The sequence below is a fragment of the Leptopilina heterotoma genome, unplaced genomic scaffold, assembly GCF_015476425.1.
Source record: "Leptopilina heterotoma isolate Lh14 unplaced genomic scaffold, ASM1547642v1 Lhet_16, whole genome shotgun sequence".
Taxonomy (NCBI): Eukaryota; Metazoa; Arthropoda; class Insecta; order Hymenoptera; family Figitidae; genus Leptopilina; species Leptopilina heterotoma.
In genome coordinates, this window is record NW_025110874.1 from 248575 (window position 1) to 276200 (window position 27626).

The 27626-nt window shown below is 32.5% G+C and overlaps 2 protein-coding genes across 3 annotated transcripts in view; both read right to left on the reverse strand.

Annotated features, from left to right (window-relative positions):
• The window catches only part of LOC122498817, a 105383-nt gene extending 97216 nt beyond the window's left edge, over positions 1 to 8167 (reverse strand). For both annotated transcript variants that reach the window (XM_043606751.1, XM_043606750.1), the window contains exon 1: positions 7587 to 8167. In XM_043606751.1, coding sequence (XP_043462686.1) covers positions 7587 to 7739 — 153 coding nt within the window. In that variant the 5' untranslated portion in view covers positions 7740 to 8167. The remainder of the gene's footprint in view (positions 1 to 7586) is intronic.
• A 2962-nt stretch (positions 8168 to 11129) lies between these two features.
• Positions 11130 to 27625, reverse strand: LOC122498821. Its single transcript, XM_043606762.1, has 3 exons — positions 27428 to 27625; positions 21561 to 21738; positions 11130 to 11778 (listed from the first exon to the last, which is right to left on the reverse strand). The coding sequence occupies exons 1-3, from the start codon at positions 27584 to 27586 to the stop codon at positions 11468 to 11470; spliced, it is 648 nt and encodes a 215-aa protein (XP_043462697.1). The 5' UTR covers positions 27587 to 27625; the 3' UTR covers positions 11130 to 11467.
• Position 27626: the final 1 nt, after the last annotated feature.

The following is a 27626-nucleotide window of genomic DNA, read 5'->3' on the forward strand; positions in this document are numbered from 1 at the left end:
CAAAAATCCTGAAAGAATCACTTTTGTTTATTCTTGTAGCAAAATTTTGTCGAACAGTGTAATGATTACACAAATAAAATTAATATTATCTGGATTCGTAATGCGTGGACCCAGACAGATAACCGAAGCTTCCTAGATTGCGACAAAAACAAAAACTTATTAATATGCTACATCTTAAACTTCATCCAGTACAAAATGCTGCAATTCTATAACGAAACTAAGTGTTCTTATCCATTAGTCATAGATGCTACAACAGCAACAACTGAATCCTCTTCAAACACAAGTAAATAAAAAAATCAAATTAGCAAAAAATACTCCAGCGTTGAACACACAAAAACAAACACAAAAAACAATAAACCAAACAGACACAAGTAAATAAAAAAATAAAACTATCAAAAAAGTCTCCAGCGTTAAAAACAAAAGAACCAACACAAAAAACAATAAACTAATCAGACACAAGTGGATAAAAAAATCAAATTATCCGAAAATTCCCCAGCGTTGAAAACACAAAGAAAATATGTAAACAAATAAAACGAGTCAAAAGATCATCATTTGAAGGAAAGAAAACCAAAATGGACACCACGAACACCTTCACTACAGGAAAGATAAACTTTTGTTTTACCGCAGAATTCTTTCCACCACCTCCTTTACTAATCACACCGGTGAAAAAAATACCGACAAAAAGTAAAAAGTTGAATTACAGGAATGATGATGACGATGATAATGCTCTAATTTTCGAATGAGGTTTCTTTAAATGTTTTTAGTTTCTTTTTTAAGAAGACAATTTTTCTCCAAGTGAAAATTATTTTTCTCTCTATTTGCAAATATTATTTATAATTTTTTAAAGTAAGTTGATAAATATTCTGCAAAAATAGATGCGCAGAGGGAAATAATTGCGCAAATAAATATACAACATTTGTTTAAAGAAATATAACAAATTAATAAAAAATTTGTATTTTAAATATTTTTACAAAGTGGGAATTCCCCACAGGCGGTCGACCGCCAGAGAGAAAAGGAGTTTCCTCTGAGGTATGCACAGATATTCAAATCAACGCAGAAGTACGGTTCACGTTGCGCGTGCAATGAATACCGTTCTAAAACGTGTCAAGTACTTCCAAAACATTCATTTGAAATCAAAGATTATTTAAAATTATTTTTCCCTTCTTAAAAAAACATGGAGTGAAAATATCGAATGTATCGAAGTATGAAATGAGCAATGACTATGTAAAAAGTAAATAGAAGGGTGATCTCCGCCGCTAATTGTCCACTGCCGAACATCATTAATGTATTTGATATGCTGGGAGAAGCGGGTCCACTGCCAAACATCATTGAGTTGTCTCGACAAAATGGAGTTGGAAGTTGCTAAGATGATGAAGTCTAGCGACATTCGCAACGACTTCGTTTTGGCATGCGTTCTCAGCGGTGCGAAGTGTAACCGCAAGGACCGTAAGGGAGAGAGAGAGAGAGAGAGAAAGAGAAAGAGTCTAGAGGAGACTTAAATCCAAACCAATAAGAGAAAAAAGGAGAAAGATCCTTCAATGGAAACGGAAGTACCAAATCCAAAGATTCCTCACTTAGAAAGAATGAGGTCAATAAGATCCGCAGTTCTAATCAGAGTCGGTCAAGGATTAACGTAAGCTGACGTTCTAAGTAAACATCGTAGAGGTCATCCCGGACGACTGCCATACGAGAATAGTAGCAGCAAAAGCTACAAAGAAGAGAGACTTTCCGATTAAGATCAGAGGAGACTCCAATAAGGACGTTTTCACTGCTGATGTCACCAAGGCGGTTGGAAGCATGGGTAAGGTGCATTCGTTGAATCGAAAAGTTGTACTCAAGATCCGTCATTTGCTTTACCCAAGAAGCCGAGGTGCAACAAGTGTTGTCTGAAGCGATGGGAAAGCCAGGAAGCAGGAGAGTGACGGTCTTAGGACCCAAACGCAGAGGGATGGAGCTTGCGGTTGAAGTCACCAACCCGGAAGAGGCGAACAGGCTGCAGAAATTGGGACACGTTAAATTTGGTTTTATGTATTGTCCAATTAAAAAAAGAGTAATGGTCGTCCGGTGTCATCGATGCTTGGGATACGGTAATATTAGAGCGAAATGCTAGAAGGAGGACAAATCGGCTGCGTGCTTTAAGTGCGGTTAAGCCGGTCACAGGTTCATCGACTCGATGAGATCTTTCCATCTTGCGGAATTAAACGCGTTGCGTATGTCAATTGCTACCAACGCGCAGAAGCTCTTCTTTTTTCCAGGTCCCAATTTGTTTTTTCTTGCTTTGGCTATGTCCACAACTGCCTGGATGGCATCAACTGTGGAATTGCCTTTACGGAAACCAAATTGGTGATCGGATAGACGATTCTCTTCGGTCAAGTGGCTCTGCATTCTCTGCAGAACCATATCCTCTAGAAGTTTACCCATCGTATCTAGCAGGCATATAGGCCTGTACGATGAAACCTTATCTAGAGGTTTTTCACCTTTCCTCAGGAGGACTAACCTCTGTCGCTTCCAGTCGCGGAATAACTCTCCTTTCTTAAAGGCAAAGATTGAAGCATCGAAGCAAAATCTGGGGTGAAGTGTCGATTACCAACTTTAGGATCTCGTTACTTATCCCATCGATTCCAGGCGCCTTGCCTGTTTTCAATCTTTTGACTGCTTTTTGCAGTTCACTAAGTGTGAAGAGTTCTTCTTCTTTGACTTTGCAAAAACTCCAGTCCCTTCTGAGGTATGGCTCTGCAGGAGGAAACAAAGAATTTATTATCTTTCTGACCCAATTGGGATTGTCCAGGCCGGGGGTCTTTTGCCTCGTCGCTAATTTCTTAGTAACGATTTTAAAAGCCAGACCCCATGAGTCCTTATCGACTTTCTCGATTAGGTCCTTCCAGCTACGGCGTCGCGACTTGCGGATCTCTTTCTTGAGGTTCTTTTTCGCCTCCTTGAAAGCCTCTTTGAGCAAGGGATCTCCCTTAGATCGGGTATATGTCCTTCTTGCTTTGAGGCATTCCTTCCTCAAGGAGGCTAGCTTCTCTGACCACCAGTGCTCTGACTGCTCGGCCTCTTCACCCAGCCCAAGTCCTCAATTAAAAGGGCTTCTCTTAGGGACCGGCCAAACTTTTCCTTGTCGAGTCTCTTCATATTCCACGAGGAGGTTTTGCGACTAGGAGCATCCTGTCTTTTTCCTCCTCGTGTGTCTCCTATCGAGACTAAAAACTCAATGTACTGGTGTTCACTTGCGGTATATTCCTCAGAGACCCGCCAGTCGGTTATGCGGCTAAATAGTTTAGACAATGCGATTGTTAGATCTATAATTGATCCGATCGCACCTCGTCTAAAAGTCCATATATTTCTCGGTTTACAGCTAATAAGTCGTTTCTGGAGATCATTTCTCCAATACGAATTCCTCTCTTGTCGAGTCTCGTCTCACCCCACTCTAACGACTTTGCGTTAAAATCGCCAGTGATGATGACATCCAGCCTGGATTCTGTGAGGCTCGTTTTTAGGTTTTCGATATTGGCTTCGAAGTTTGTCAGTGGGTCGTTGGGTGAAAAGTAGCAGCTATACATACGTATATTAGCTACCTCTATCCACACGAACCCACTGCTCGTCTCCAGAAACTTGTCAACCCGCAATTCTGGGTTGCACAGCTTTATGGCGGCTCTCTTCGCCTTATCCTGATACCAAGGGGCGAGATCGCTTCCTTTATACTGCTCACTGCAGAACAGGATATCGACCTCATTTTCCCTTGCTGTTTGCAATAGAAGCAACTGTGCATCCTTACTTGTATGCAGGTTGACCTGCAAAAATTTTAAGGATTTGCCCTTTTAATCTTTTGCAGTTCTTCCCTGTAAACCGGGCAGGCTCTTTTTCCGGAATCATGATCCGTTTCTGGCTTCCCCAGGTCCAAGCACGTAAGCCACTTCGACTTAACGACACAGCTCTTCGCGAGGTGTCCCTCTCCGCCGCATCTCCGACAGTTTTTGCTTCTGTCGGGGCCTTTGCAGGTTCGGGTAGAGTGTCCGTAGGCTAATCACTTTTGGCACCTAGCTACTTCAACATGCTCGCGAATTAGAGCATTTATCCAGCCGATTTTGATTCGGCCAAGTTTAAGCAGAATGTCACTTTCTGCTTCTGCCAAGCGGATTAGAGCAACCTTAGTTCCTCTGTAGCGCGGCAATAATTTGCACTCCATAGTCAGGTCGGATTTACCCAGCTTTTCTTTCAATGCTGAAGTCACCTAACTCTCTGTAGTGGCTTCATCCAGGTCTTTGATTTCTAGAGACCTCTTATTTACTAGAGATATGACCTCGGCCTCGCCATGCCATACTCTCATAATATTTTGGGCTTCTTGCCGTGATCTTTACCGCTTCCGTGGTTCTAAGCTTTAAAGGGTGTTTTGAGAGCTCTTTTTTCTCGCCTAGGGGCTTTTTTCTTGGAGGCCGTTCCCTTCTCTTTCCAACAACCTTAAAGCCGTCCTCATTGTCCGCTCCGTCTTTCAAGACCTTCTTTCAAGGCCTCATTGGCCTTGGAGTTCCTACAGCTGGAGTTCGTGGCTCCTGATCCCTGAACGGTTCAGGGATAAAACGCAGATTCATACAAATTGTAAAAAACGCACCCTCTAAAACCGCCACGCCATCCTGGTTGTCACGACTGACGTTCTTTTGGCGTTTGAATGCTTGACGCACACTCTTGAAAATTCCGGGAATAGCCAGAAACTGATTTGCGACATTTGATTCGTAGCATGTAGCATGTTTAAAAAATGTCATTCCGTATGTGTGTGTGTAAACATCACATTTTAATAAATATCTCGAAATCATAAAGAGCATTTGGGCTGAATTTTTTTTTAAATTGTAGATCTCACATGCGAACATAAAGCGAGAGTACTTTCTGATATATTAATAAAGTTTAACTAAATTTTTTTTTATTTTTAATTTTGCAAAAAAACGTTTTTTGCCGATAACTTTAAAAAAATGTTAGGACACCTATAAATGTTTTTTCATAATTTTGTAGAGTTTTATTAGACGCATCTTTCGAGCCAAAATTGAACATTTTTGGTACATATCAACCGGAGTTATTAAACTTTTAAAAATCAAAAATTTTGGAAAATAAGACTTTTTTGAAAATTTTGTTAAAAAACGTAGAAGTAACTTTAAAATTATCGTTATTAACTTGTAGAGCATTAAAAAACGCTTTGATTGACCTATTTTTTAACCTAATTCGATATTAAATTTCGAAATTATTGATATTTTAAAAACCAAAAATTGTAAAAAATGACATTTTCTAATCTTTTTTGTTTGAAATTTTTTTTAACTATTAAATTATTGTAACTATCTTGTAGGGTACTTAAAAATACATTGATTGACCCAAAATTCAATCACTTTTACCATATTTATAAAAAGTTATTCATATATTTCTATTATTTTAATCTCTATAAGGAAGTAAAGTGTTCATGAAATGAGCACCAAAATTATAAAAAAATATACAACTTGGCAGCGGTTTTTTTAAAAATGTTTGAATACGCTTAGAATTTTTTACTCTGGGGTTTTCGGGGTCGCTGATTACAAATATATTGCCAAATTTTTAAAATTCAAAATGTCGGATCCAGTATGTCGAACTATTTGTTAAAAATCAATTCAAATTGCCTGAAACTCGTTATTTGAGGGTTATTGGGATCGTTGATTATAAATCTAACCAGATTTTTTATTTTGACATAATATTTGTAATTAGCGACCCCGAAAACCCCAGAGTAAAAAATTCTGAGCGTATCCAAACATTTTTTAAAATAGTTGTATTTACTGACAGTGTGAGTCCATTTTTATGCTTATAACTGTTAAAAAATCATTTTTGACGATTAATTTAGTTTGTTTGATGCCTTGGATGTCCATGATGAAATCCATGATTGTAGAAACTGATAATTTCTAGCTAAATTATGTCCTTTTTATACCTTGACATATCCCCCCACTACTGAAGTAGTGACGACTAGAATAAATTCAAATTCTAGTCGTACATCTACAGAAGCTTGTTTAACGACGTTGGAAGGTCTCTGAAATTTCTAGGTTAAAAAACTAATTTGTTTTAAACACAGATACTTTTTACAAAATATGCCTACGACTTATTTTGTAAAAAGCGTCTGTGATTAGAGAAAAATTGGGTAGAAAATGTTTGTTTACCTACTTTAAGTCATTTAAACCACAAAGTGCCGTTTTTGTAAGGCGATAATCGGAGGTTTACGTTACCTAGTTTTACAGACCTTTTAACACCGTCAAGAAATTCATTTTGCTTTGTGAATTTAAAAATAGTTTAAAATTTATGAGATTGCAGTTTCAAAAAAATTTAAATTATTAAAAAAAAATTTTTTCAATAAAGAAGGCATTATTTTAATCTCAAAAATTAAAAAGTTACATTACACGCAACTCTATGAAAAAATATGCCCTCACTTTTTTAATCATATCTCCGAAATAAAAGGAGATACAAAAAAACTTAAATACCTACGATAAAAAGCTAATTAACTTTTGCGTAAAATAAGCGGCCTTTGATGTCATTTCGTTAACAATTTTTTGAGTTGTAGAGTGAGAAAGAAATATAAAAAATTATCAAATATTCTAATTTTGGTCTCTTAACTTCAACTTTTTTGAAAATCCATAAAAATTTAGATAATTTTTTTTAAACACAGAAATCTTCGTTAGAATTTCAGCTTGAAAATAAGGTTTGAAAAATTAAAAAAGGTTAATCCGCCTTCGATTTATCATTAAAAGTGTGAAGCCGTGTTGCGACCGATTGGTGCATTGAAATTCAACTGTGAAGACTCGATTTTTGCATCGCGCGGCTGCGAATGAGAGAGAAAGCAGGGACGAATTCATGCGGGGGAACGATGAACTTTCGAGTTTCTTTATATTTCTAATGAAACATCATTATTTATTATTCTTCAGCAAAAATCCGTCCTTGTTTTCTCTCCCATTCGGTCTCAACACAGCTTCACACTTCTAATGATAAATCGAAGGCGGATTAAAAATTCAATTAGCTTTCTAACCGTATTTAGGTTTTTTTGTATCTTTTTTATTTCATAGTGCGGTAGTGTAATTTATTTAAACAAATTATATTTTTTAAATTAAAATTTTAATCATTTATATAAAGTACAATTCCTCATCTATCTTTTATTAAAATCGGTTCATCCGATCGCGAGTAATTGGCTATTTACTAAAACGCTACAAATAACTTTGACCTTTAATAACTTTTGCAAATATTCGAATTCCGGAAATCTATTTACAGGTTTTTATTATACCATCATAGGCTATTGAAACATATAAGAATGAGAAAAATCCACATATCAAAAAAATTTAGGGTCCCACTTCAGGAATTCTTACCCGCAGTTAAATTTATTAACAAAATGCTTATACCAATAGTAATTGTTAATTTTTATTAAGGAATACAAACATCATGGATACAAAAAAATACAACCACCGTGTATACCTCATGCGGAAAATAGCTTTTCCGACGAGTTTGATTGCTGCTCATCGCGACGCTCGAATATCAACTACCAAACTCGTTGAAACAGATTATTTTTTCACCGGTGCACAATGTACTATTACCTGTACTTTAGTTGGGGTGAAAGAACCAGGAGGTGGATAAACAAAGAAACGTTTTGTTCTCAAATTGTGTGATGATCCATGCTCGAAATGAGGAAAAAATAATAACAAAATCACTACTGGTATTACGACGTGAATTTTATTAGTAGAACACATTTTTAACTTTTAAACGTTAAGAAATTATAATCTAGTTTTCCACTGTTGAAATGTTACTAAAGCTGCACACAAGAAACTAATTTTAAATGCCACTTATCAGAGGTACTAACAAATTTATTAGCATAAGATTGCTACAAAGGAAGTAATCTCTAGGTCTAAGTGATAATTTGCTTACATACCATCTTATCTTACATATATATACACACACGATATATATTGGCTATTCCATATGTATTTTTGAAATTTTTGATTAGTGAATGTTGTTTCTGTTTTTAATGAAAACAATGTTTTAAAAATTATTAATGATAATAATTATTTAGGTTATAAAAACTAAATATACTGCGACAACAGAGGGGAGTTTTTTTGTGTCGATGAACACTGACAAACTGAAGATCATTTTAAAACTGATTATTTTCTTTTTTTCATTATTTAATGCATTAACCATAACTGTAACAAATATTTTACTTTATTCTTGATGAATCAATTACAAATAAAAAATAAGTAGATATTACCCCGAAAAAGATTGTGCCATGTTTGCTGTAAAATTATGCCAAGATTGCTGTCAGCTTGTATGTTTAGAATTTATTTTTCTGTTATATAGGGGAGAGTAGGCTACATTGAATAAGAGTCAACAGTGAACCACTTCAATTTTCTAAGAAATGACTCAGTGAAATTTTTTCTTATTCAATATGTAAGTTAGTATTACCGAGACAGACTATGTCCAAAAATTTCCGGTAGGTAGGTTTATTATTTACAAAGAAAAACTAAAAAAACTGTTTTTCACGTACAATACAAAAAATTTAGTGGAATTATAATGACGTTTTTTGATTGAAATAGGAAGTTTTAAAAATTAGTAAACTTGTGATTTATTTTGCCTAGGGTGTCAACTTCAATATTCCGATGTGATAAAGAATTTTAAATATTACATAAATTTCTTATAAACAATTTTCGTTGTGAATGTCATGTGTATACAGTGAGTGCGGCATCATTGAACCACCCGAATTTACAGCATACTTTAAATTTTAAGAGTGGTAAAGTTGTCTGCTCTTCTAACTAGTAAGAAAAATACTGGAAGACATGCTTTCATTACAATTGTCAACGTGAAAAACTTAAACTGTCACTTTGCTACCTAACCTGACATCAAAACATATTAATCTCCTATATTAACAACAATTTTTTATTTTTTTGAGTGGAAAATAAGATTTTTTACAATGTGTAAGTGGAAATATTATTTTCGAAGTAAATTGTAGTGTTTTATTAGAGGTGCTTCAATGAAGACACACATCCTTCAAAATAAGAAAAGTGTAACTAGTTAGAAAAAAATTAATTTCATTATTTAATCATAATAATTTGTATTTGTAACGTATGTATTAACTAAAGGAGTACTTCAGTTTTATTTTGATACAAAAACCTGATCAAAATTTGTAAAATTTAATTAGTTCTTAGACTTTATAAAAAACCTGGTTCAATGTAGCCTACTCTCCCCTATTTTAAAAAATCCTGCTTTTACTGCAAGAAGTTTCATGTAATTCAAAAATTTGGATTTTTCTTTAAATCAAAAGAAACATTGTTACTACTTTTCTCCTTCGCGAATAATATCATTCAGATCAATTGGCGAATTATAATACTTGTCAGATATGTAATAAATTGAGTTTTCCTTCAACATGTACATTTTTTATATTTACTATTTTTATTATTGTTTTGTTTTATTTTAATTTTCCATAAACTTTTTTAAATTTTTTTTAATAATTATTCTATTAAATTAAGATTTGTTTTGATTTCTGTATAACAAACTTTTATTACTTACTTTTGTCACTAAATATTTATCAACCGGAGCTTCAGAAGGGAACTGGTGTATAATTTCTACGGACAGAGTCTTTGATTCCTTAAGTTTGTTAACACTTGATTTTCGTTTCAAATAAGTTGTAACCTTTTAAAAATTACCCTCGTCAATGTTTTCATTATTTTTAATTGTACACTTTAACATCGAGTACGTTGACTATAACGTTGGCGGTTTAAATTTTTATGCTAACTCCATCAAATAGGCCAAAAATTACATTTCCGTATCAAGGGCGCAAAATATGTGATTGGGACGATGGCGAGATTAAGGGACCGAGAGGACACAATTTCGCGGCCGAGGGAGCGGAAGTGCCCCCTCGGTCCCTTAATCTCGCGTAAGTTGTAATCACCTTTGCGCCCATGTTGCCAACGTAATTTTTTGTCCAAACTGTGTGAAAAGTATGACATAGAAGGCACGAGCAAAAACTTTTTCTCCCGCTTGTGTGACGTCAGCGGGCAAAAATCAGTTACTTTGCGCTCGCCTTAATTGCTTAAAATGATTTACTTTTCGTGCAGGTAGGAAAAAAAATTTTTCTTCCGCTGACGTCACACAAGCTTGCGGAAAATAAACTTAATTATAAAAGAATAATAAAATAACAAATACAAATAACGTACCTAACAATAAATAATAGGAAATAAATATAATAAAATATTAATCATAATGTTTTGTATTATCCATTTCATTTAATTAATTGGCGTTAAGCCAATAAGAACTCTACTAGAATGACTACAACTGTAACGAGTGTTCTTATTGGAACAAACATTGCAAGCACGTTTTGTTTTGTTAAACGCTTGTATTCATAAAATGAATAACATCATAATGATGCTCACGAAACCAAAGAGAATATAATAACGAATACGAAACTCCTCCGGAAATAAAAGAGTCAGTAAAGGAAGCGCAACAAAATGTTTTGCCATTAAAGGAAAAGCACAATAATTCGTACTTAACCTTCAAAGCTTGAGCAAGTTCAAAAAGTTTTAAAATTATTAACGAAAATAACTAGTTTGTTTCTCTTTAAACAGCATTTTGCATATCGGTGACCACGATTTCTAAAACAACTACTACACCGATATTTTTTGTCAAAAATAAATTTTTAAAATCCTTGTATTAAAGACTAAATTGTCTTCTACTTTAACAAAATTCGATTGAATTTTGTGTTTCTGATAAATCAGGTCCTTGTAATGGTGGTCACCGCAAAACATATTTCATATGAAGACCTTGACGAGATCCAGCATCACAACTGTATTTTTAAATATTTTTTATGAGAATTTTTAGTTTGAGTAGTTTCAGTTTACAGAATAATTTGTTTTATTTAAAAATGTTGGTTGTTTTTCTTAAAGAAATTCATAAAAATGATCAATTTTTACGGGATACAGCTAGGATTGTCCCCTCATCCCCTTAAGAAAATCCCAACTTGGCGGCGAAAAAATGCTTTTATATAATAGGGGGTTATATGTATATAATAATTGGCATTTTATTGTGAGCCTTTGGATTGCCTTTGCTTACCACATTAGTCTGACCATTTGGACCATGTTGGGACCTAGGAAGGACCACAATATATTTTTATTGTTGAAAAACTGTTACGCATTAAATAAAAACCCTATTATTATCAGGGACTTTAACAGAAATTTCTACACTGGGTGAGAAGGGGGGGGGACTATGCATAATCATTGTGTGCTTAATATAATGAAGAAATCAGCGAAGCAGTGAATCCAATTAAAACTTTCTCTGCAGCTTGTCAATAACCAATTTGCATGGAGAAAGTGCTCTTTTATCGTTGTTTAATTAAATTTCGAGTTTTCGACGCAAGAGCAAGAGAGAGAATGAGAAAGAGAGGAAAAGAAAAAAGTTGTGGCTTGAATTAGTTTCAATTTTCAATTTGAGAAGTTTATCTTTTGCTTGAAAAATAATCCAAAGGACTGACGATGCACTCTGAATAGAGTGATTTACACATTCCATTCGTGGCATATCCTATGAGTTCCGCTGCGTGATATTCGCGATCCGAATAAACTTCGTATTCCTCGAAAGTTGTCGATGGCGTAAAGAGAACGTGTACAAGTTCTCCTAAAAGCCCGTGTCCTTCTTTGAAAGGTGTTTCAGCAGCTTCACAAACCATACGCAACAGACATGCCTTTCCTGATCCAAAAGTTTGAAATGCTCTCTCCAATATTCGGTAAAAATTCCATCTTGATAATTTACCTAAATTATAAAAAATAAAAGTAATCAAAAATTAAAATATTCACTAAGTTATTATTGAAACAAAATTTTTTTATTCAAAGCTTTCATTAAATAAAAGATTCTATTTATGGGGAATTTTCTTTAAGGAAATCTATGTTAAATGTACCTAATTATTATTTGCGACTGCAGGGACCTTTACTAACTACATTTGTCCAGGTAAAAATGATTCTTATGAAATTCGTTTAGAAGTAATACAGAAATCGTCTTAAATGCCGAAAAGAATTCTTGAGGTATTTTGAAACAGAAATGGTTCGAAATTTAATAGTAATTTATGCGAATTTAATTCGCAAAAACAGATACAGAACAATTAAAAACATTCTACATAGAAATTAGAATGGAATGCTGCCCATAATATTTACAGTAATTTTTTTTTTGCAAAATACGGATACGAATTTTGGACATTTTCCGAAAGTACTTCAGCTTGCAATTTTTGCTTAAATTTATTTTTAAATTGGACTAATTATAATTAGTTAATTAATTTTAATTAATAAATTAATTATTTAATAATTATTAGGGGAGAGTGGGACAAACCGGATCCCCTAACGGTTTTTTGACTCTTGTGACTGAACGAATCAACCGATTTTATTTTTCGATGGCTTGTTTGAAAGATCATTTAATTGCGCAACTTTTTCCCAGAGACACCTATATTTTATCTTTTATTGTTTAGTTGCCGTGCTAACTTTAAAAATTTTTGCAAACGGTCCGGTTCTCCCCACCTCATGGGGTAAACCGGACCGTTTGGTTTTTTATTTATAATATTGCATTTACATAATCTACAATAATAAAAAACATAAACAATCATGTAAACAATGGTTCTAGTAATGAAAATAATAATACGGGGTCTGGTTTACCCACCGGTCCGGTTCGCCCCACTCTCCCCTAAACATTACATATTGGTCAAATTTACTTAAAAACATCAATGTTGGTAATGAGTCTGTCGATTTCTCTGAAATTTGGTGTATATCTAGTGTTGTGTAAAAGAAGAAAGAGGAACATTTTTTTCAAAATTTTAGGTTTTGCTCGGCATTAAAATTTAAAGTAATTTTTTTCAAAACTGCATGACTCTGGGACGATCGACTTTGTCATATTTATGTGACTAATAATTGTTATACCAACAACTTAAATGCAATAAAAAATAAAACAAAAATTTTAAAATTTGATCCAAAAATGCTTCTGCATCACACCATTTTTTGTAATTTTCCTCTACATTCTTAATGGTTCGATATTCTCCACAAATATGCATTTTAGTTTTTTCAGCGTAACATCAAGTGCATGGATACTTACAACTGTGTCCCATTATGCCAACCAAAATGATTGCCAATTTTAAGTCCGTAGCGATGTTTACTCTGAATTGACTTATGAATCCACGGTGGGCTTGAAACATTTTAAATACTTTTGACACATGCCCTTTCTAATTTTTTCAGAAAACGTTTCTCCACTACCTACAGAATTGATTTTAACTTGAATTAAAATCGCGTATTGGGCTGATTTTCTTAAACTGTATTTTTTTAATTCAATAAAAACTGTAAAAAGAATTTGTCAAAATATAAAGTTATGACTCTAACCGTTAAATTTCGCTTAAAATAGAATGTCAGTATATGTAATCGATTAAAAATTTCCAGTTAAACATATATTTGACGTTAATTGACCAAAAAATGGTAACAAAAAACTAGTAAAATACCCAAAAAAACAAAAATCGTGTTCAATAACTCGAAAGTGAATTAATTTATTCAACGACTCAGTTTTTTGTATTACAGTTGTTAAATAAACATTAATTTAAATCTTTGATGATTTACATTTACATTAAACATGTAAACTATTATATTCACATACAGCGTTGAATAGAAAGATAGGATACTTTTTAGCTTCGCATTTAACTTTATATTTAATCTATGTTTTATTGAAATCTGCGTGAAGAGATTCTACAGTTTGTTCTGGGTAATATCTCAATCCTTTTTGCTTATTGGTGCAGAATTCCATAGCGTGTTCAAAGAGAATGTGAGTTTTGGGAATTATTCTCAATTCGGCAGTTCAGTAAGCACTACGAAAACTTTGAATAGAACTTCCAAAATTTGGCTTCAAGTCTTCAGAGAAACAAGAATCCACGACCAATTTTAATTTCGAAAAACAATTCACGTACTTCAAACATCCCAATGTACATTTTGCTCGCAAAATGTCAATGTTTTTTAGTAACTTTGAGCAGCCATTGCCAACAAAAGCTGGAGTTCCCCCATAAGTAACTTGTCTTGATACCCTACAGGATTTGGCCCATTCTGAAGCATCGGTTTCAAACTCTTTCATCATTGTGTCAAATATTAAATTTACTATTCCAAGTAGCAAGTGTTACTCAGGAGGAAGTATGATGTTTATAATTTTCGTACTTTCATTAACAGCATCTCGAAAAACAGGATAATTAACACAATTTTTATAATTCTTGGCAAACTTTTTGGTAGAAGAATTTCGTTAAAAATTTTAAAAATTCTGCGAGATGTTAGCTATAGTACGGGCATTACCTTTTTGTCCCAAATGATTTCAAGATGTCTCACAATACAAGCAGGGAAACGTGTTTGCACAACTCATTCATCCCGATAATATGTTTGCTACTTTTAAGTCGGTTGAGATAGTGAATTGAGTTAGTAAATTCAAATTATGTTGATTTCACAGAAGAGAAACGTTTTCAAAGTTTTCTTGAATGCCTTCTGCTATTTCCAAAATAACAGATTTTTTAACACCAGAGTCCTTGAATTTATTACACGCGATTTCATCTTTGTAGCTTTGTCGATTTTGATTAATTTCTCGTAGCGATTGTTCGGATTTTTCTAATATTGATAAGCAAATTTTGAAAAACCTGCCACCGCCACCGCCATCCAATCCAATCTTCAAAATCACATCTTCAAAACCTCGTCGTGATTTTACAAAATTCATTAAATCAGCAACGTTGTTTCAAATCACAAAAGTTTTAGTACTGATCGAACATTTATTGTTTTTATGATGTGAAAATTCGTCACTCTTAACGGTAATATAATCTTGTAATGTGTAAGCTCTTTCTCGCAACTCAGCCAATAAATTGCTTTCAAAAAAGTTTCGATCATTCAGGGTCACGCGCAATGATGATGCTACATTTGTGCAATCATTAGCAGATAAGCCTAAATTTAATTTAATTTTTAACATATCATCAGTTGTGATTTAAACTTTTTTATTTGAGCTACTTGTGGTCTTCGAACGTAATTGTATTTGCATTGCTTTACCGTGTGAGCGAGACAATTTTATTTCTTTGTTATTTATCGAGTTTTTCTCAATTAATTTACAAGCCAAATGCTCTTCTTCTGACTTTGTCAATTCGCATTTAACACGATTAATTACATTTTTCACTTTCGTTGAGTTAACGCCGATATGTTTCTTACCTTTTCCTAGTTCAGGCAGACACTAAGGACACACTTTTTTGACTTGTATTTCTTTCATGGCGTTCTTCTTTCGGAACAGCAAACCATTTTGTGTTGCTAATTCGCAAAGAGTACAGGTGCATAAATTTTTAACATTTTTTCGAGCTGTTTTTAAGGCATACGTAAATTGTGAATACATGCGAATAAGAATTATCCTTACATGAACTCATTTTTAATTATTTTAAAAGAATTAAAAAATAAACATTTTTTTTAAAACACTTAAAACTGACGCGAACAGGCCGAAACAAGCTCAAACAGGAACTGTATATGTTTTGCAAATAACTTTTACACAATTATATGATTTATTAAATAAATTAAATTATTTAATTCAAGTGAAAATCAATTCTGTAGGTGGTGTAGAAACATTTTCTAAAAAAAAATTGGAAAGGGCATGTGTCAAAAGTATTTAATAGTATATTACATTATAAGGGCAGAAAGTTCGAAATTCCTGCACTGCGCGAAATGATGCCCGAGGCGAAGCCGAGGGCATTATCGCGTAGTTTAGGGCTTTCGAATTTCTGCCCGTGTAATGTATACTATTTTTCTTTATATGCGGTCGAAAGTACGCTGGGTAATTTATTTTTTAAGAAAATTGCAATCGAGTTTCATTTGACAGCCGGCCATCTTTATTTACTTTTGCTCCTCGCTTCAACGCCTCTAGCGGACACTCGTGAAGCTCTGGTTTTTTCTCTGTCTCTCTCTTGCAAACAATATTCGCCTGCCCCGACATTTGATGCACGAGCGAAGCGAGTGCTTCTGGTCGGGGGCAGGCACGAAAAAAAATGTGAAAGATAAATTAATATTATATTTTCAAAAGAATTTTTCTGGTGGTACAAAATTAATTCTATGTTTCTAAAATTCTAAACATTCTAATGAAAACACTTTCATTATTTCTTCAAATTATTACAATTTTATAATATCATTTTGGTACGTATTAAAAAAGAAATTACAAAATTATTAATTATTTTATTTTTGTTTTTACTGTTTATTAAAATAATTTTTGAAAATAATTATATCAGCAAAAGATTTCGTTCATTTCAATATTCAGAGCTTGTGGATAATAAATTTATAAAGTATAAAAAGTTTTCTTGATAATTTTTTTTCTTATTTTATATTGCGATAACAATTACTCGTTAAATTGTCATTGAACTCGAAATTTTCTTATTTACCGACAGTGGTGTTTTTACCGACAGAGAATTCTTTTACTCCCGCTGTAATAGAGGTTGGGTATGAAAATCAGCCAAAGCACAAATGTTTAACTTTCTGCTGCGAAATCGCAGCGGGAAATACGTACTTTCGACCGAGGTATGAAGAAAAAATTTTTTAAGCCCACCGTGAATCAAAACGCGTCACCGTGAATTAATGCCTTTATATTTTTGAAAAAGTCAAAACATTTATGAAAATCTGTAGTTTACAACGAAACAAAAAACCACGTTTCACTGAAAACCCCAGAAAAAAGAATTTTAAATTAATCCGGTAATTTTTTTTTTATTTTTTTCCGTCATTTTGAATTTTAAAAGTCTGAAAACTAAATTCAAATTCATAATCAAAGACCCCAAAAACCTCCGAGCAACAAGTTATTAAAAACGTAACTTCAGTCGCCATTTTGAATCGGCCATTTTCATTTCTATTTAAATCTATCACACTATATCAAAACTCGAACATTTTTGACTCAATACTTTTACCTGACAGATGTATATTAAAGTGGCAAATTATCCTAAAATAATGTGAAATGAAAAATTACCTTGAACATTTGTTTTTATTAAATAACAATCTGTAATTTGTTTATTTTTAAATTTGCAATATTTTCCGATACACTATTTGAAGGTTGATCTCTAATTTTTGAAGTCCGTGTACGTCCTAACTCAAAATCTACTGGACCAATTGTCCTGAAATTTGGTACAGTATTTCTTTACATAATTCCTCAGGTATTATCGGGAACTTTTAAAACAAATAATTACTTATTTTTAACAATAACAAATTAGGCGATTTTTTGAGTGAAAATTGTCTTTTTAGCTTACAAGTGCTACGAAAAATTGAAAAAAAATCCTCTCGTGAATACCTCGAGAGATATCTCCTGTAACAAATGCATTTTGATTTTTTTGTTTTAGATGATTCTGTTGCGAGTTTTTATGTACACCGCAGAAAAACTTTTTTCCGAGGCGTCTTCGTAAATTAACTATTATTTGTTAAATTTTCAATATTTTTCAATAAAAATTTAGGAAAATATTCTTCAAATGTTGCATTATTATATGAAAATTGACTTAATAAACTAACACTCTCTGTGTCGACAAAAAATTCTTAAAAACATGCATTTTTTTCCACCGAATTAACTACACCCCACCTTAAGCTACGAGAGGAAGAAGCAGAGTGCATTGATATGATTGCAGAAGAGATCATTAAGATGCTAAAGACTTGCGAGGTGTAGAAAAACGTCAACATGACCATAAAGGATGGACTGAAAGGTCTAAAATCGATCATTCAGAACGTACGAGAAAAGCACGATGAAGCGAGAAGGAAGGTTTCTATCAGGGTTTGGTCTGGTCAGAAAAGGCCTGCCAGGGCCGAAGACGCAGAAGGGATAGATTCAATGTAACAGCATTGAGAAACGTTGCTATTGCCTTACAGAAAAGAAGATTAAGCAGTCCTGAAAAGGAGATTGGACAAAAAAAAGAAAGAGGAAATGAAACCTCCTAAACCGGCTGCGGGTATTGTCGACAAAGCGACGAATGCAAACCAAGACAGAAACGTACTAAGGCTACCGCGACAATCAACAATGATTGTCAAGGTGGCAAAAGGAATAAGTTATGCTGATATCTTGGGAAAGCTCAAAAAAGAGTCTAAACTCACAAACAAAGGTGACCTTCTTACAAAAATAGAAGGATCACAAGGTAAGGAGAAGTTCATCGATGAGGTTACAAGGATTGTAGATGATCTTGGTATGGTGCAGGTGGCGGATCGAAAGGTAACACTGGAGATCCGTGATCTGGACTACCTTGCCGACATTGACGAAGTCCAGGAAGTACTAGTGCAGAATTTGGGAGTACCATCAGCTGATAGAGAATTGACGGTCCTAGGACCCAACAAGCGTGTCTTAAAGCTCTCTGTTAGAAAAGAAAAGTGCGGTGACAAAGTTGACGTCAACCATGTTGCAGGCAGTGGTGGATGCGGAGTCTTTAGGTCGGACCTTGAGGAGGCCAAAAATACTCTCACAAGTACCAAAAATAAAGAAAATGAAGAAAAATAGCACGGAAGGATCACCTTGGCGACAAAATGGATTAAAGGAAATAGACTTTTTTAAATTTTTATTTTTTGATTATCTTTTAGAACACTCACACAATCCTTTACTCCTGGCATTAATCTGCTGGCGTAATCCGACAAACAGAAATTCCGTACATTTTCAGTGGTGTCATTTGCAATCGTTTTAAATTTTTTTGACAGGCTGAGATGCGTAGCCGGAGTTTTTAATTGTTTTTTTGCAGCTGAAGCTATGCGCCACGAAACTGAGAACGTTTCACTTATTTTATAAATAGTAAATTCATTTGGAACAGTGGTTAAAACTTTTACATTATCGGATGTAGTTTTCGCGGCAGCTAAAGCAGTTTTACTATTTTCGAAGAATAATGAATCACAATTGTTGCTGTTGTCATTTTGTTTATTATTTTCACTAGTTCCGATAGATTCGTTTATTGCTGCAATTATCTTGTGGTCATCTTCAATAGTTTACTTTCCTACGCGTCTTTTTTACGTTAATTGACAATTTCATTACACTCAAATGTTGGATCTAATTTCTCAGAATCTGAAGTCTCATCATCATCCACTTTATCACCCGACGCTTGATTTGACAATATTTGTGCAACATTAATAGAGAAAAAAACTTTATTTCATGTGTAACAAACCGTGCGAACATATACTTGTGTGTTGTGCGTTTTTGTAATTTAGGCTTTAAAATAAAAATTTTGCAAAGGCTTTTTTGAGGTGTCAAAAAAAGAGAACTAAATTTAGAAGAAATTTGACAATGATAAAATAAGTTTACTAAAATGCAGAAGTTGTTGATAAAATGTTGATAAAATAAAAAACCTCTAGGCTAGGCGTTTAAATAGGAACACATTTGATGAGAAAACCAAGTCCCCAGAGAGTAACTGATTACAAAGGCTCAAGCCTTTGCAAAAAAACTGTCGCTCAAAACCAAGATGCAATTATTGCGGAGAGAGAGTTTCTCATGATAGAGCCAGTTTCCAGTCTGACTGCATAGTCAGGCGTACAGACAGGAAAGTTCAGTAGTTTCGTAAAAAAAACAATTGAAACCCTTCCATGCACTCAAAAAACATCAGACCTCATATTTGACAACCGTATAATAAAATACTTAACGAAAAACTCTAAAATAACTTGATAGATTAATTCAAATTTAGTACTGAGCCCATTGCGGTATTCGCTGTTTATCTCCATGATTAATGAGCAAGTAAATATTCTCGCTCCTAACTTCTCTCCCGAAACTATAAAACGCATCAAGAACATCCTTAAAACAATCAGAGACCCTTCAAACGCTGTTTAATACCAGAAACAATAGCCAATTTACAAAGACTTAATTAAATGCAATGGAATTGTCGTGACGTCTTTAACAAAACGCCCGATCTCAAATAACTCTCCCACCAATTTGACATTCTCTTACTTAGCGAGTCCTTTTTAAAGCACCATAAAAGAGACAATTTAAATACATTAAAACAACTTAATGTGATCAGACAGGATCGATTAGTGCACAAGGGTGGTGGTTTTGTGATCGCCATTCGCAAAACCTTGACTTTTACCAGAATTCGTAATATTTTCACTGCAGAGGATAAACTTTAGAATCTCGCAGTCTTAATCAACTTCTCAATAGGCGAAATGTTACCTACTTATATCAATTTATAGAGTCCTTGGTAAATAAACTGCTGTCAGATACTGGAATCTCCTTTTCAACTCAATTAAAAAGTCCATTTTGTACATCTTGTAGATTTTACAATTAACTTAGTTTGTCCCCAACACAAAAACACACACAACAATAATAATAGCAGAGGCCACCCAAAAAACTATTATTCCAGCATCGTGATGAAATAATAAATATAACGATGCTATGAAAGAGAGAAAAATAGGAATTCAAAATTACAAACTTCAGTCAAACTACGAAAATTTTTTCAAATACAAAAAATAGAAGCCATAGTTAATAGCCATTAAGTAATGCAAAGTGAAGACATCTCTAGACCTTGATAAAATAGCTTTCGACACTATTTAACATTTTCCGAAAGAAGCCTTACTAGTTCTTTTATTAATTCTCAACAGAATTATTTCTAACGGTCTCTTTCCTCCCTCTTGAAACAACTTTCTTATTTTCTTCATTCTTAATCTTCGCCAGGCAAATTCCGTCATATTTCCTTAGCCTGATGCTTACTTAAAGTTACAGAAACATTAATTTACAACAGACTTCTTTGACTCATTGAATGCGACAAAATTCTTAGTCCTTATCAGTTTGGTTATAGGAAGGGTAAATCCTGCTCGGACAACCTGTCATTGATCTCCACAGACAAATGGTCAGTTTTATCAAAAAGAGAAATCATTGGTGCATTGTTCCTTGATATAAAGGGAGCATTTCCTAGCGTAGTTCCGAATATTTTAATGGAAGATCAGAGAACATTGGAATTCCTGAAACAATAGCTCGTTATATTTACGAATCGATCAAATGCAAAAGCATGTTTAACAAAGTCAATAGCAAAACCATTGGCCCAAGTACTAGTTCTGTTAGTCCCACAGGGAAGTATCTTGAACTCGATTAATTTTGGGATTTATACTAGAAATTTTAACACTATTATTCCTGAAGATTGTAAAATCTACGAATTCGCTGATGACTGATCCATTATTACTCGCTCGAAAAATATTAACAAAGTTATAAGCACCTTACAAAATTGTCTTGACATAATTTCACCGTTTCTTTCAAATAGATACTTAGAAATTTGACCGAATAAAACTCAACTTGTTATATTCAATAATCAAAGGCTCAATACTAATGACCCCACACTTTTTTCCCTTAAATGATTCTATCATCCGACTTGACTATGTTAATTTCAAGGACTTAAAACTAATGATTCGAAAGTGAAATGTCCCTTAGTTGTAGCGCTAAAAATTTAGCATCTTTTATTTAAAATCCAACGCCGAGAGCATTCACTTGAATTTAAATAAAATAATTTATATGAAAACAAAGCAACCTTTACGTTCACAGTTTCAAATAAGTGTATATATGTATGTTTTTGCATACATTGTAAATACCTTGAGTTGCTTTCACGTTTCTTGGCTCTGAAAATACTACATCTGCCGATTTTTCGTATCGAAATTCTTCTTTTTCGTAGATGGATGAATTGTATGGTAGGTTGTAGTTGCACTTCAACACGTAACCGAGAGTCATGGATACCTCACCCTCCATCGGCAAACCCAATCCAAAAAGTACCTTTCACAGAATTTTTCTTAATATTTTCATCATAATTTTTATTACTTACTACCCAAGTAACACAGCGTATCATCTGAATGCTACTGAGATATTAAGAGGATATTTATTACGGTGGGCCAAAAAATAACTTTTCTTTAGAATCCTATTCTAATAATAGGAAAATGTTGCCTTTTTTCGCTCAATAAAATATGTGCAAAACAACAGTTTGATCCATGAACATCTTTTGCAAGAGCAGAAAACTAACAATTTTTCTTGACAATACAAAGATCATACATTTTTTTGTTATGAAATTATTATTATTAACAGCTTTTTGCCGACTTTTTAATGTCTTAAAGTGTTCCAAAGCAAACAATCATCTCGTAGTAGTTTTTTTGATGAATATGTTGATTTTGATATAATTCGATCTGGAACATTTTTGTTTGCAGCACTTAACTTAAGCATCTATTTTGCTCGTTGCTTTTGACTGAACTTCATGTCTTTTGTCACAAATAATCGCTATAAATATCTTTCGCTCAATGCATTCAAACGTCTGAATCCGTCTTTAAACAACATTGGAACGTCAACGCGTAGTAAAAACTCAAAAGATCTCTAAGAGGAAAATAGTTAAAAACAAGTAGTTTTATTGATTTTGTCAAAAAAAGTAAACGAAAATATTCCAGAGCGAAGTTTACCAAAATTAATATATTTAGCAAAAAACTACTTCAAGATAATAAATTGTTTGTTTTGAGACACTTTAAGATATTAAAAAGTCTGCAAAAAGCTGTTAATACTACCTACAATTTTATTGTTTTGCACATGTTTTATTGAGCTGAATAGGCAACATTTCCCCACTATTAGAATAGGATTCTAAAAAAAGTTATTTTTTGGCCCACCCTAATATTTAGGGGAGATTGGGGGATTGTGGGCCACCTCCATTACTTAATAATATTTATGAGTTTGATCATCCAATTTTTTTATATTTTTTTTTGTTCGTCCAAAGTAAATTTTTCATTATCATTTTATTACTTTACAACGCTTTATAATTACCTATAAACCGTAAACAAAAATTACCTAAAAAATTGCATGCAAATATTTATTTTTGGCCTTCATGTTTTTATGGTATTTACTAGGATTTACAAGAATAAATTATAAAAAATATTATTTTAATTATTGTGTGGCATTGGTACTTTAACTCCAAAAAGAAATTTTGAATCAAATTTAAATGAATAAATAATACAAAGCTTTTTGTAAAATGAAACATTTGGGGAATTGCAAAAAGCTCAATTTGTGTGCCACTTTTTTTAGGGAAGTATTTATTGCTTGTTTTTGGCGATTCAATTGCACAATGCAGAAACATATTATAAAAATCACTTATAGCTACAGTAATTTAACAAAAACAATTCGATTCATTGCGTTTCGTTTTCTTACTATTTCTTTTCTAATTTAAAACTAATAATTAAACATTTATAACATTTTTAATATTTCTAACCATTTAATAAATATATTTCATCGTTATTTTTTATTTTGAACTCAATTTAGACAGTGGCCCACAATTCCCAACATTTTTAAAAATCATAAAATTGGACTCTTTGGTAACACTGAAATTTCTTAAAGGTAATGCATATATTCTGTCCTCACGGTTTGACTGAATTTTGAATGATACTAAGGAAGAAAAATATTCACGGAGAAAAATAAATAGTAATAATTATACTTTTTCGATGAAAAATTACTACTTTCAAGTAGTAATTTTGAAACTTTTCAAGAAATAGTAACTTTTGATTCGTTCTTAAAGAATTTTTATTTTTTAAAAAGAGTATAATTTGCTTCAAGGAATATAAATTTTATTAAAATCTGAGTAATATTTAAAATGTCTCGAGCAATTAATACTCTAAGCGAAGCAACTTTTATTATGAATAAGAGCAATTATTACTATTTCGTAAAGATTTTTACTCAAAAAAGTAGTAATCCGTACCCACACAATGACGCGCTTTATACCGACAGGTGTAGAAACCAGTGCCGAATTTACAAATCTTACCGCCTTAGGCCACATCAATGATCCGCCCTACTTAAGGCAAATTTTTTTTTAATAACTCGTTCATAGTAAATGAAAATGTAAAAAAGATATTTTTTTCGGAAGTTTGCTCTTGAGATTAAGGTGAAATCACACATAGTAAACATTGACCTACGTTTTAAACGTTTGACTTCTGCCTTGGTGACAAATGTAGAAAAATTATAAAAAATTTTATTGTTTCAGTCAATTCCTTTACCGCCCTTAAAAACTTAATAGGCCAAAGCCTTATTGGCCTCTATTATAAATATGTCACTGGTAGAAACATGATACATAGACAAGTATTTCATGGTTGAGATTCAAATTTTTTAATTTTGGTATCGCATTGTTAAATTTTGTTATTGTTATTGTTTAATAGTGTTATATATTTTATAAATATTGTTGTCAATTCTTCAATTAGTGTGTCAATGTTGTCATTTTCGTTTCTTTTGCATTTTGTTTTTAAGAATTTTATTTGATCCTCAGTAAAATTTGATTTATTTGATTCCTGTGATTGATTTCCTTCTATCCAACAGGTGTTATATGTGTGACCTAGTCTATGAAAAGGGACTTAACGTGTAAATCATTTTTCACTGTTTTATTAATTCGGATAGAGTTTGAAACGCTCTTTGAAATGGTTAAAACCAATAAGTCGTAATTATTTTGTTTTGAAATTTTTTAAAAGATTGGTTAAAGTCAAGAGAAACAAGAGTACAAATACAAAAAAACTAATTTTTTTGTTATCATACAAATTTAAATAACAAGGGTTTTTCTAAGTTTAAACTTTAACTGCTAGGCATTTCTACGAAAAAGCGGACATTTCTGTCCGTGCATTACGACATTAAAAATAGTATATCTTTGATACATTATACTGTAAAATTGAAATTGGACAATTTTCTATATGCGGCATTTTACATGAAATGTCCTAAGTTGAAATTTCAACTTCTTGAAAAAAATTGAAACTCAGGGAATTTGTTGTTCTATCAAGTAGAAATGTGCCCCAAAAACATTTTTGATTTTTTCGAAAATTATGAGGGGGTAGGAGAGGGTCAATTTGACCAATTTTGCTAATACGGCTACTTTGTGAATTTTTTCTGAACATACTTGTAATGGGAAAAAATTTTTAGAATATGTGTCTGAAAGGTTTTTTCGTCCTCTTTCCAATGGTGTATTTTATTTTTTAATATTTTAAAAATTTACCCTAATTTTTGATAATTAATATTTAATTTTCAATTTCCCAAAAATTGGTCCGTTTTATTTGAAAATAAATTATTGCAAACGAAAGCTGAGGTTTTTTCCTATCGGCATGTAAATTTTCAGAATGACCTTTTTTTGTTTTTGAGTTATTAAATTTCAAAGAATAAATTGCGTCGCGGGCGCCTCGCCTCAAGCCGGTTGCTACGCGGCTCAGTGCACCGCGACGCAGCGCGCCGCAATTTATTCTTTAAAATTTAATAACTCAAAAACAAAAAAAGGGCATTCTGAAAATTTACTTGCCGATAGGAAAAAACCTCAGCTTTCGTTTGCAACAATTTATTTTCAAATAAAACGGACCGATTTTTGGGAAATTGAAAATTTAATATTAATTATCAAAAATTAGGGTAAATTTTTAAAATATTAAAAAATAAAATACACCATTGGAAAGAGGACGAAAAAACCTTTCAGAAACATATTCTAAAAAATTTTTCCCATTACAAGTATGTTCAGAAAAAATTCACAAAGTAGCCGGTGTTAGCAAAATTGGTCAAATGGACCCCCCTCTACCCCCCTCCAAAATTTCGAAAAAATTAAAAATATTTTTTGGGGCACATTTCTACTTGATAAAACAACAAATTCCCTGAGTTTCAATTTTTTCCAAGAAGTTGAAATTTCAACTTAGGACATTTCACGTAAAATGCGTCATATTTGATAATACATCATAATTTAAAAAAATTTATTTTAATAATAATTAGAGAAAAAGATACAGCCTATTTAATAATAGTGACGCACGGACGTTTTTCATGGAAATGCCCTCCTGTTTTCTCAAAAAACTTGTTTTCGCACGTAAGGTTCCTTTTCATAGACCAAGTCACATATGTACAATTCTGATTTATTAAAGCATGTTTGACATCTTATTGTATCTCGATCATTGGTTTTTTCTTTTATTTGATTTTTGCAATATTGCATTAGATTTTTCTCTTATTGCTTGTTTTGTTTTTAAATGTAGTGTAATTTTTGTCTACAATGCAATTGTGACAATAAGAATTGCATTTGTTATCATTTTATTTTTTTTTATTTTCGTCTGTCATTTTTTTCTAAATATTCTATTACTCTGTTAAATAGTGATTGTTCTGGTTTCTTCTTCTTGTTCTTTTTTTACTTGTTTCATTATTTTCATCAGAAGATATTGTTATTACTTTAATTACGTTTTGCTGTGCTTCTTTTTTTAGCAATCTTCCTTTCACTCATGTTGCACTTTTTTGTTTTTTCTTATTCTTAATAGTATTTTCACTTTATTTAAAAAATTTTAAACAGAGATTGGTGATGCTTTGTTCGTTTTTATCCTGATAAAAATAATTATTATTATTTATGATTAAAAATGATTTTAATTACAATTATTTTTTCTCACATAAATAATTTTTTTAAAAAAATAATAAACGACAGTATTATTAACTTAACCATTAAATTATTAGATTTATTATTCTGATTATGTTTGTCTCTAATGTTTACAAATTAAAAAATAATTACGTCAATAAATATTATAATATTTCTATACAAGCAGTGGTACGGATTACTACTTTTTCGAGTAAAAAGTTTATTCTGCAATATTGAAAGTTATTTATTGCAGAAGCAATCTTTATTTTCTGCAATTTTAACTATTAGAATTTGTAAGTGTAATATTTAAAACATATTGAATGTAAAAAGTAATATAAAATTTAATAAAATTTACAATGACGATATAAAATTTAAAATTCTTAAATCAATTTCTATTACATCTGTAGCAATAATTAAAAATAACTGAAGTACTTTTTTGATTTTTAGTATCTCTTTAACATTTGCAGCAAAAATTGAAACAGTAAAATTAACATAAACGCTAAAGTTACTAAAATCCCTAATCGAGAGTTTTTGCAGTCGCTGATTTTAAATCCAATGTGAGTTATTAGAATTTCAAAATTGTGGACAAGTTTTTAAAAATCGATCAAATTTGTCTCCAATTCGTTACTCCGAGCTTTACGGGGTCACTGATTACGAGTCCGATGTCAGATTTCGAAAATTCAAAGAGGTGGATTCAATTTGTGCGAATTCGATCGATTTTTAAAATATCATGCCCACCATGTTGAATCCACCTCTTTGAATTTTCGATATCTGACATCAGATTCGTAATCAGTGACCCCGCCATTTTGAAATATTAAAAACTGTTATTGGATTCGAAATCAGCGACACCAGATACCCTTGATTAGTGATTTTAGTAACTTTAGCGTTTATGATAATTTTACTGTTCGATCAATTGCCAAAAATCATCAACATTTTTCATGAAATGTAATGTTTAATCGACTGTAACTCTCTCAATTTTTGTTAAATTTTATTCTATGACCTATGGACCAAAAGGTAATTTAATTAATTAAGGGTCTGATTTTTGGAAAATTATATAAAATAATATTAAATAGAAGATGAAAGACGTACTTGAACTTTTGTTTCACTGCCTTGGGGGTTCGGAAAGAGCAAATGCCTTTTATTCCTGAGAAGATGACCGATATCATATTTCTCAGTGATTTCCGATCCTGAACACAAACTCCAGAATGTTATATACGTAGAGAAAAGCGAGATCAACCAATTTGTCATAATAGTGAATGATATTGAATTCTTTCCTTTCTTTCTATAT

What these genes read in the sequence shown, in the direction of transcription:
- LOC122498821 (XM_043606762.1), bottom strand. Translation starts at nt 27,586, where the DNA reads ATGACAAATTGGTTGATCTCGCTTTTCTCTACGTATATAACATTCTGG. An exon ending in GCAGTGAAACAAAAGTTCAA is followed by an intron (nt 21,739 to 27,427) that starts GTACGTCTTTCA and finishes ATTCTGTGAAAG; the next exon opens with GTACTTTTTGGATTGGGTTT. An exon ending in AAACGTGAAAGCAACTCAAG is followed by an intron (nt 11,779 to 21,560) that starts GTATTTACAATG and finishes TTTATAATTTAG; the next exon opens with GTAAATTATCAAGATGGAAT.